Source organism: Asparagus officinalis, chromosome 10 (assembly GCF_001876935.1).
Source record: "Asparagus officinalis chromosome 10, Aspof.V1, whole genome shotgun sequence".
NCBI classification, from domain to species: domain Eukaryota; kingdom Viridiplantae; phylum Streptophyta; class Magnoliopsida; order Asparagales; family Asparagaceae; genus Asparagus; species Asparagus officinalis.
The window spans coordinates 37,590,951-37,602,666 of NC_033803.1; the positions used below are offsets into that span (position 1 = coordinate 37,590,951).

Sequence of the window (11,716 nt, forward strand, 5' to 3'; positions counted from 1 at the left end):
ATTCACAATTTACTGCAAATATAAATTTCAATTTGCTCAGTATTCAGTTCAATGCATACACATGTCCAATAAAATAAACAAGAAGCTCATCAGCTCATCAGCTTAAAAAAGATATCCACTACTTGTTATTGCAAGACAAACTTGACCTCCATAGAATCCATTTGCACACAAGAAGCTCATCAGCTCAAGAAAGTAAAATGCACAGGATAAGCCAGCAATCCCTTTGGCAGCTGACAAGAAAGTGCTGGCATGATGATAGTCTATTTGCTCAACATCAACCCCGTAAGCCATGGACCACAAAAACAAATAGATTGAAACACCATATTATTCTCGCAAAAAAAAAAGAACAATGTTCATAACATGAGGCTTTGATGATAAATCCCGTCCAACAAAATGTACAGAAAAGCACGCAAGAAAACAAATGGGCAAGATTATTTAACCATGACAATCTCCTTTCTCCATGTACGATCTTTTACCGAGTCCCCGATGAAGTTAAAACTAAGATTGCTCACTTAATAAGTTAAAGGTACAAATCCATTGTAAAATACACAAAAGAAGGGAGCGAATAAAGTTACAATCCAGTTAACATCTCAAAGGCTCGCTTCCTCTTTACCACGCTTGGATTATAAGGAAGCAAGCATAGAGATCTTTGCTTTGCTTTTGCTGTGGATAAGCTCATTGTTGGGGAGATTCCAACCAAAGTTAATTAAAACTTCCGTGTGAGGATTAATTTCTACAGTTCAAATACATCATTTTTGGTGCATTTCTTCAAATTGTTCATGTTAATTTTTCTTGTATATTAAATAGTTCATTTTGTGCAATTAAACCTTGTATCATCTGCTTGGATGCAGTTGGTCTTTGCCCCAAATTGAAGCGTGTGCCGTCTCTTTTGTAAATACTGCTGTCATTTGCATGTTCTTTCCCGAAAATAACGGTCCTCAACCTTCCATATTTTGAATAAGAATGGCTATGTTTGTTGCATTGGTTCCAAAAGTGTCAATGAGGTGGAATGCTTAGATTTTGATGGCTATGCTATTTCAACGAATCAATTTGTAACAATTTACAGATTAATAACTGAAAAATACTTAGTCCCCTAAAGCCCTAGCTGAAAGGTATATCAGCAAGAAATCGTGACACTTAAAAGCATAATTATTTACAAATTTACGTCTAGTCACGTTAAAGGTCTCAGTTAACGACCTTCCTACTGTTTGAATAATTTAATTGTGAAGCTGTTCGACTATACAAATCAGAATTAAGCAATGTTCTGTAGACTTAGGAACTAATTGTTAGTCTAAGGTGTAGACCCAAAGTCGAGACAAGAGCTGGAATCAAAACGATGAGAAAACAAGCAGATAGATCCACGGTCGACCGCGACGGTCGACCGCGGCGATCGACCGCGAACGTGCACGCAAGCTGGGAGAGCCTGGATCAGATCGCGGTCGACCATGGCGGTCGACCGCCAAAACCCTGTAATCAAATTGGTCTCGGGTTTTGCAGACGGTCGATCGTGGCGGTCGACAGTGGCGGTTGACCGTGAGTAAATTTGGCAGTTTCCTTACAGTTTCAGGATCTGTTTTGTTCTGGGATTCTTATAAATATGTAATCCGATTCTAGGGTTTAGAGAACAAGTAAAATAGAGTTTTTTGACTGCAGAAAGAGAGAGAATCTCAAAGAGATTAAACCCTAGTTTGAGAGCTTGTAATTCTTCTTCAATTAATAAAGAGATTGTGTGGTGTGGCTCCCGAGGACGTAGGCACGTTGCCGAACCTCGTTAAATCTGTGTGTTCGTCTCCTTTACTATTTTTTGCAAGGTAGATCTTTATTTGTGTTCAATTAATAGAAAGATTGTGTGGTGTGGCTCCCGAGGACGTAGGCACGTTGCCGAACCTCGTTAAATCTCTGTGTTCATCTCCTTTACTGTTTTTTTGCAAGTTAGATCTTTATTTGTGGTTTTATTCCTACTTTCCTACTTTCAACACAAGGTCCGGAAGGGCAAGGGTTCGATTGATTGTTTCGAATCCCCAACAACTGGTATCAGAGCTTCGTTCAGCAATTTGTGTGAAAGCCATGGTAGAGGAAAACAAATCAAAGATCAAGAAGTTTGACGGTTCAGACTTCGCCTACTGGAAGTCGCAGATGGAGGACTATCTGTACCAGAAGGACTTGTATCGCCCGTTGATGGGCAAGGAAAAGGAAAAGAAGAAGGAGGAGTCAGATGGTGATTGGGAGGTAATGGATAGGAAGGCTCTAGGGCAAATCCGGTTGTCGCTCGCCAAATCAGTAGCCCACAATATTCTGAAGGAGAAGACGACGGTGGGGCTTATGGAAGCGCTCGCGAAGATGTACGAGCAACCGTCGGCAGCAAACAAGGTGCATCTAGGAAGTTGAAGCTGAGTGAGGTTGTTAGCATGATTCTATACGAGGAGGTTAGAAGGAAATCGTCCGAATCAGAAGGTTCAGGTTCAGCTCTAACTTTCAAGCAGAGAGGCAGAAGCCAGAAGAAAGGAAACCAGAACAAGAATAGGTCAAAATCAGTAAAGAAGAGGTCGAACTCGAAGGTTAGGCCTATCAAATGAAAGTGTTGGAACTGCGGCCAGGGGGGCCATATGTCTTCAGTCTGCAAAAGTCCAAAGAAGAATGCGGGTGAGCAGGAGGCTCATATCGTGTAGGATGCCTTGATTCTTGCAATGGACAACGATTCAGATTCTTGGGTCATCGATTCAGGAGCCTCTTTCCACGCCACTGCTAACAGGAAGCTATTTCAGAATTATGTAGCAAGGGACTTTGGAAAAGTGTATTTGGGGAACAACGAGCCCTATAATATAGTTAGAAAGGGTGAAGTGCAGATTCAGATGAAGGACTCTAAGTGGACCTTGAAGAACGTAAGACACGTACCGAAGCTGAAGAGGAATCTTATTTCGGTGGGACAGCTTGGAGCATAAGGCTATGTTTCGACATTCACAGGGGACTTGTGGAGAATCTCTAACGGTACGATGATAGTTGCTCGAGGCAACAAACTAGGAGCTCTCTACCTCACCTTACATGCGAGTGACACCCTCACAATTACAGTTGGCAAAGAGAGTACAGATCTGTGGCATAACAGGCTAGGGCACATGAGCGAAAAGGGGGTGAAGATTTTGCATTCACAAGGAAAGCTAACCGGGATCGACGTCGTGGAAGTTGGGGTTTGTGAAGACTGCATCTTTGGGAGGCAGAAGAGGGTTAGTTTTCAGAAGGACTACTCCAGGGACGCCGCAGCAGAACGACATTGCAGAGAGGATACGTCGTGGAAGTTGGGGTTTGTGAAGACTGCATCTTTGGGAGGCAGAAGAGGGTTAGTTTTCAGAAGGGTGGAAGGCCACCTAAGGCTCTGAAGCTAGAGTTGATTCATACAGATGTATGGGGTCTAGCCAGTATGTCTTCTTTTGGCGGTTCGAGATATTATGTCACATTCATCGACGATCACTTGAGGAAGGTGTGGATCTACTTCATGAAGCACAAGTCAAAGGTGTTTGGAATCTTCAAGAAGTGGAAGGCCATGGTGTAGAATGAGACAGATCTGAAGGTGAAGTGTCTGAGATCAGACGATGGTGGGGAATACGAGCTGGAGGAGTTCAAGAGGTTCTGTGCTACGAATGGCATTCGGTTAGAGAGGACTACTCCAGGGACGCCGCAACAGAACGACATTGCAGAGAGGATGAACAGGACCTTGACAGAGCGTGCCAGGAGCATGCGTTTACATGCAGGTCTACCTAAGACATTTTGGGCAGATGCAGTGCATACAGCAGCCTACCTTATTAATCATGGGCCATCAGTTTTATTAGATTTTTGGATTCCAGAGGAGGTTTGAAGTGGCAAGAAGATAAATCTCTCACACTTGCGGGTGTTTAGTTGCGTGGCTTATGTTCATATCAGTGACCATGTTAGGGACAAGCTAGAAGCTAAGTCACAGCAGTGCACATTCATTGGATACGGCATTGATGAGTTCGGGTATCACCTTTGGGATGAGAAGAACAGGAAGATCATCAGAAGTAGGGACGTGATATTCAATGAGGATGTGATGCACAATAACAAGAAAGATGCCAAGGATAGCCAAAGCAGTGGGAGCAGCATTTAAGATACAGATGGATCTGAGTACATGGATATAGAAGAACTTCCAGACAGGGGAGATGATGTTTGTTCTGACCACAGAACAGAGGAGACTCCAGGTGCAGAAGAAACTACCCAGGGCGTGGAGCTTAGGAGGTCATCCAGGGTACCCAAACCAAATCCCAAATATCTTTCATCTCTTGACTACTTATTATTAACAGATAGCGGTGAGCCGGAAAGCTATGAAGAGGCAATGCAAGTGAGTGAATCTCAGCAGTGGGTCTACTCACTAATGAGACCTGGGAGTTAGCCCAGCTACCTGCACAGAAGAAGGCCTTACATAACAAATGGGTCTACTGGGTCAAGCAAGAGAGTGAAGGAAGCAAGAGATTCAAGGCCAGATTAGTAGTAAAGATGTTTCAATAGCGGGAAGGAGTGGACTACACGGAGATATTTTCCCCTGTTATGAAACTCACAACCATCAGAGTGGTGTTGAGTTTGGTGGCTGCAGAAGATCTCTTTCTTGAGCAGTTAGATGTGAAGACTGCCTTTCTTCATGGTGACTTGGATGAAAAAATCTACATGAAGCAGCCTGTTGACTTCATTGAAGAAGGAAAGGAAGAGATTGTGTGCAAGCTCAAGAAGAGCTTATATGGTTTGAAACAGGCTCTGAGACAGTGGTATAAGAAGTTTGATAACTTCATGCAGAACAATGGCTACAGAATATGCAATTCGGATCATTGCTGTTATTTCAAAAGGTTCGAGTCCAGCTTCATTATTTTGTTATTGTATGTTGCTGACATGTTGGTAGTAGGACCGTGTTTGGAGGAGATAAACAGTTTGAAGAAGCAGCTAGCAAAGGAATTTGCAATGAAGGATCTGGGCGCAGCGAAGTAGATTCTAGGGATGCGAATCAGTAGGGATGAAGCTGAAGGGACATTGAGATTGAGCCAAGCTGAATACATTGAGAAGGTACTTCAGAGGTTCAACATGCAGAATGCTAAAGTTGTTAGCACACCCCTTGGAGGTCAGTTCAAGCTATCTGAGGAGCAATCGCCTAAGACAGATGCAGATAGAGAGCATATGAGCAGGGTGCCAATTCTTCGGCCATTGGGAGTCTCATGTACGCGATGGTTTGCACGAGGCCATACATCACCCATGCAGTGGGAGTTGTGAGTAGATTTGCAAGCAATCCAGGGAAGCAGCATTGGGAGGCAGTGAAGTGGATAATGCGGTACTTGAGAGGGACAATGAACAAGGCATTATGTTTCAGGAGGAAGGAGTTGGTACTGCAGGGATACGTGGATGTGGACTTCATCGGTGATCATGATACGAGGCGAAGCACCACGGGGTATGTTTATACCTTAGTGTTGATAGCAGTGAACTGGGTCTCACGTCTACAGAAGATTGTGACTTTGTCTACAACCGAGGCTGAGTATGTCGCGGTGACTGAAGAAAGCAAGGAGATGATCTGGTTGAACGGTTGCTTGGAAGAGTTGGATCTGAAGCAAGGGAGATGAGTCCTTTATTGTGATAGCCAGAGCGCTCTACATCTTGCCAAGAATCCAGTATATCATGCCAGAACGAAGCACATCGACATCAAATACTATTTTATACGCTCTCTAGTTGAAGACGAAAAGTTGCATTTAATAAAGATTTTGGGGAGTCAAAATCCGACGGACATGTTGACGAAGGCAGTCACCATTGAGAAACTAGAGTTGTGTGCAACTTCAGTTGGCCTTCACGAGTAGAAGACGAAGGCGGAGCCACACTACGAGGATCAGCGAGATCATCGGGATATTGAAGAAAGAATCTTTCCGGGGGGAGAAGATATATGCGAAGAAGGGGAGAGTTCGGGTGAACTCACTGCAAGCACTTTGGTCTCCAAGTGGATGATTGTTAGTCTAAGGTGTAGACCCAAAGTCGAGACAAGAGCTGGAATCAAAACGATGAGAAAACAAGCAGATAGATCCACGGTCGACCGCGACGGTCGACCGCGGCGATCGACCGCGAACGTGCACGCAAGCTGGGAGAGCCTGGATCAGATCGCGGTCGACCGTGGCGGGGGACCGCCAAAACCCTGTAGTCAAATTGGTCTAGGTTTTGCAGACGGTCGACTGTGGGCGGCTCGCGCGCGAGACGCGACGATCGACCGCAACGGTCGACCGTGGCGGTCGATCGCGAGTAAATTTAGCAGTTTCCTTACGGTTTCAGGATCTGATTTGATCTGGGATTCTTATAATGTAACCCGATTCTAGGGTTTAGAGAACAAGTAAAAAAGAGTTTTTTGACTGCAGAAAGAGAGAGAATCTCAGAGAGATTAAACCCTAGTTTGAGAGCTTGTAATTCTTCTTCAATTAATAAAGAGATTGTGTGGTGTGGCTCCTGAGGACGTAGGCACATTGCCGAACCTCGTTAAATCTGTGTGTTCGTCTCCTTTACTATTTTCTGCAAGGTTAGATCTTTATTTGTGGTATTATTGCTACTTTCCTACTTTCAACACAAGGTCCGGAAGGGCATTGGTTCGATTAATTGTTTCGAATCCCCAACACTAATTAATTAGATTGGATACAAGCTGAATAAATGTTATTTTCATTTCCATCTAAAGAGCACTTATTTAAGCTTAATTCTAATTAAAAAATGCTAAATTATTGTTTAATTCTGTACGTAGAAATTCAAACATTCAGTAGAATAACAGCATTTTGTTGATATATTATTACTGTAGCAAAATGAGAATGAAACCACAACAGAGACAGAAGAACACAAAGGAGAGCGAGAAGAAAGCAACGAGGAAAAAGAAGAAGTAACTGAAACGAGTCAAGAAAACACAATAGAAATCAGTTCAAGAGCTAAGAAGGCTAAGAAATGTCGAAGTGTAAAAGGTACTTGCCTCTTCATGATCTAAAACACTAGCAGCCTCTTCAAGAAGTTTAGTACGCGCTTTAAACCTAACAACAAAGCTTGGACTAGCCGGACGTCCAGTTACTTCACTCAACATATCTGCAAATATTTGAATCATACTTGTAGCTTGAGCTTCTTGTTGTTTCTTCATCTCCTCTTGTTGAGTGGCCACCACCTTCTTTGTTATTGCTTGAACAATTGACTCAGGGACTTGATCACATGGATCAATGGTTTTCTCCTTATTGCTTTGTAGCATGCTTTGAGTGATCGCTCGTCCCGGGAGACGCACACGTCCAGGATGTTCTTTTTTATTGACAAGATGTCATGCATCTACATTTTCTCCTTCAGTTTGTTCCTGAGTTAGCTTCTGAGTTAGTTGTTCCAATGTATCAATTATTTCTAGTGTTTTTTCTGGTTGTGCTTTTTTCTTCTTTTTACTAGTCTCTAGAAATACTTCTGCATCTGTTGGAGGCCGGTTCAATTCCTTTTCCTACAACGAAACAACATATCAATCATTTAGTCATTCATAGCATGTGTAAACCATTTAGCTATTAGTAATACATAATTACACTATAAATCATAGAAAACATCAAAATTACCATATCTCTTTCAAGGTAAAGCTGTACGAACATAAAATGGTTGTTTTCTTGAAGCATCATAAGTAAGCAACCCGACTTCCCATAACTCTTTCAAGTCATCAATCAACGGTTGCAAGTAAACATCAATATTATTCCCAGGGGACTGAGGCCCTGGAATAAGCAAAGACAACATGAAATATTCTGGCTTTAGAGACATCCAGGGTGGTAAATTATAATTTATCAAGATCACCGGCCATGTGCTATGCGAAATGCTCATAGTCCAAAATGGATTAAACCCGTCACTAGCCAAGCCCAGCCTCACATTACGAGGGTCTAGTGCAAAATCAACATGATTGGAATCAAAATCCTTCCATGCTTTATAATCTGCTGGGTGCCTTAGTTTCCCATCCTGGAGGCGCTCTTTTGCATGCCAGCTCATGGATTCAGCTGTCTGAGAACACATGAATAGTCTTTGAACTCTAGGTTTTAAGGAAAAATACCTTAAAACCTTGGCTGGAACACCCTGCTTATTTGCCATCCATCTACTTTCACCACATTTACTGCAAGCAACTTTTTCTCCATCTTCTCTATGGTAAAGCATGCAATCATTAGGGCAAGCATGTATCTGCTTGTAATCAAGGCCCAAATCCTTCACAATTCTTTTGGCCTCATAATAAGACTTTGGTAGATCTATTTTAGGAATTGCCTCTCTCCATATGGCTAGATAATCATCAAATGCCTCGTTGCTTAGGCCATGGATGCACTTGTGAAGATACAACCAGGTGATAAAAGAGAGTTTGGAAAAAGTTTTACACCCCGGAAACAACTGTTGCTTACCTTCATCAACTAACTTATAAAATTTCTTTGCCTCCTTAGTTAACCTTTCTTCATGGTCACTTAGGTCATCTTCTTGGTTCACAGGAGACTCTTCTGCTACATCTCTAAATACATCATGCAATAACCCATCCAGGTTGTCTTGAGCATCATCAGCAACATCATCAACTTCTTCATTATTGTCATCAACATCCATCCTTGATGACACACCCTCTCCGTGAAAGAACCAATCATAATAATTCTCTACAAATCCTTTGACAATAAGGTGTTCATAAACAACATCACGACTATACCAAAAACGATTACAGCAAATGTGACAAGGGAAACATATTTCATCCCCTACTGCTCCATTAGCAAATGCTCTCTCAAGAAATTCATTGACATTATTAATGAACTCCACACTCACTCTAGGAGCATTATACATCCAATCTCTATTTTCCGCCATTTATTATATGTTCTGGGAAAGAAAAAATCGATTAACACTATTAATAACTTCATATAAATATTGTGATTTATAAAATAGAAAATCAGTCCTCTTGTTACTATTAATAGCAATATAAACAACAATCTGAACACTATAAACTCTACACATTCCCTCTATAACTTAAGATAAACCAACATGGATAGCAAAGAGTCCATTAGAAGAATCATTATTATGTACACCACTAAGTTGTATTATTACTGATGATGGAACAAACTTTATAGGCATTGCTACAACAATTAGCGCAGAACATGAAACAACAATTCTATCAGAAAACATGTATGCATGTCACCTGATATTAATGCAACAGGAAACAATGTACAAAAATTAACCTAAAACTGGGAACTGATCATCACCTCAATTGTCATATTAGTTCCTTATGTGCTCAGTGAAGGTAAGAATATCATGTAGGTGCACTAATTAAAAGTAAGAAGCAAGAAAATGTAATAAGTGAATAAGAAGTTGTTAATAGATGTAAAAATACAAATTGAAGTTCAAAAGGAAAAACAGTGAAGCACAAGGGATTGAGGGGATAATATTACACAATGTCTAAATCGAAAAGCTTACTCACAATTTTAACTTACTGTGAGAAATATAAGATGAGAACAAGCTAAAATTATTACATGAAACTTTCCCTAGAAATTGTGTCATTCCCCTGAGATATTTTAATTGAGAATTTAAAAAACCAAAGTACGAACAAATCAATCTTAGATAAATACATGCATCCAGATCTTATTTAAATTAGAAATGTAGAAAAGATTTCTAAGGATAGAAATGGGAAGAAACTGTAAAAATCACAAATGTAAGGAACTAAGGTACCTAAGAGTCCAAAGGAGAGTGATAGCGATGAGACCGATGAGGAAGAACACACAAACAAGATTGGAGACGGATTAGCTTCGAGCTAGACGACGAAATCGGAGTTAAGATCGGAGACGAAACCAGCAGCTCAACGACGAGATTTGCTATGAGCTCGACGACAAATCGGAGTTGAGATTGGAGATGAGACCAGCAGCTCGACGATGAGATGTGCTATGAACTCAATGATGAAATCAGAGTTGCGATCGGAGACGAGACCAGCAGCTCGATGACGAGATTAGCTACGAACTCAACGACGAAATCAGACGGCGAAGAGATTGGCGATGAGTTCAACGATGAGATCGACGACTAGAGTCGGCCATGGCGATCTCTCAGAACGAAGAGGGAGAGATTTTAGAAAGGGAGATTTAGAACGATGATGATTTGAGTGAGAGAAACAACGATATTTAGAGCGGTGTGATATTCAGTGATAAGCCCAAACCCGCCTATAAAATCGGCCCAAATCAAAATTATTGGGCTAGGGAAGCGTTTTTTGTAAATCGTTGTCTTACAACCTTTGGTCACGGTAATAAACGTTGCAAAACCGTCCTCATAGACGTCTAGTGCAACGGTCAGAAGTGTTGCTCTAGAACTGTTGTATTAGAGCAAATATATGGTAGTGAGAGTATAAATTGGTTGTAACCAATTTAGCTCAATATTACTTGTTAGTAGTTACGAGTATATATAACAGAAACCCCTACTATATGCTAGGAAGTTTTGGACTCGACTATTCACTCAAGCAAAACAACACTAAACAAAAACATGACCAATCTCTTGCATCTTTTCCTCCTCCTCCTCCTCCACTCCGGCTTCAGCTCGGGTGGCCCTCTCTACCATACCTGTGGCCGCAGTAACTAAACTTCCAATAGCAACTACAAATCAAACCTCAATCAACTCTTCCACATCCTCACCTCCACCAACTCCTCCTTCACCACCAACATAACTGGTTCTACCCCCAACACCGTCTACGGCCTCTTCCTCTGCCGAGGTGATGTCGGTCTCTCTAACTGCCACGCTTGTTGTGCGTAGCGGAAATTTTGGCAGCACCTCTGGTGCGCAAGGTGCACAACAAGAGATTAGATCATAACGGAATTCCTGTTTTATAAAGAAAACAAGAACCAAAAGCAAAATAACTCAACAAAGTGAGATATCAGCTCTTTCTCTCATCAGTTCTAGGACTGACTTGTCGAGGGAACCTACAAGCTATACAAATCATGGCAAGACAAATAATTTTACGTTATTCGACAAATAGCCTACGTCCATGGGGCAAGGAGGGGGGGATCTACAATTAGAGGGAGAGAATACAACTAGGGTTTACAATCACACAATTTAAACCCTCACACAGACTCTCATATCTCTCACACAAATACTCTCTCAAAGGGATGCACAAATCAAAGAACAGCTGCAAAAAAACTTTACTTTTTCTCTGTGAATAGCCTCCAAAACACCTTGCACTTTGCTATTTGCTGCAGCCTTTTTCTTGTGCAAAAAATCAGCCTCCTTCACACTGATCCTCTGCTACTTGCTTCCGGCAGCCGCAATTTAATAAAAAAAATCAAAAACCTCCTTGCGCTAAAACCCTAGGAAATTTTCAGTGTGCATTTATAAGCACGAGTGCCTTTCCTCGAGTGGGCCTTCGTGGGCCAAATCTCTTCACGAGATATTTTGCTCGTGGTCTCCACAAAATGCGTGAAAACGTACGCGTTCACAATTCTCCACCTCGATGAAGTTTCTTCCAAAACTGAGCCGACACCAAAGCAACCAAATGTCCCACTCATTCGACAACAAGTCGGGAACCTGAACGAGAGTCCAAACAATCTTACCCCCATCAAAATCAACTAATCCAGACCAGCTGCATCATAAAGACTACCTATGTATCCTCTTGCCTAAGGAATCAATCCTCGCGTAGTTCACCCAAATGGCCTCCAAAGGCCTCAACACTGAAGAATGTTCAAAAGCTCCAAACAATGACCAAACT

General features: G+C 41.8%; 1 protein-coding gene across 1 annotated transcript; it reads right to left on the reverse strand.

The window, feature by feature from the left end:
• LOC109826642 lies at positions 7,313–8,847 on the reverse strand. The gene is made up of 2 exons (XM_020393663.1): positions 7,621–8,847; positions 7,313–7,480 (listed from the first exon to the last, which is right to left on the reverse strand). Exons 1-2 carry the CDS (start codon positions 8,845–8,847, stop codon positions 7,313–7,315), a joined length of 1,395 nt encoding a protein of 464 aa, XP_020249252.1.

Coding starts and splice junctions, on each gene's coding strand:
- LOC109826642 (XM_020393663.1), bottom strand. CDS start 8,847: ATGGCGGAAAATAGAGATTGGATGTATAATGCTCCTAGAGTGAGTGTG. Junction 7,481..7,620: donor CAAGAAAACAACCATTTTAT/GTTCGTACAGCT, acceptor GTTTCGTTGTAG/GAAAAGGAATTGAACCGGCC.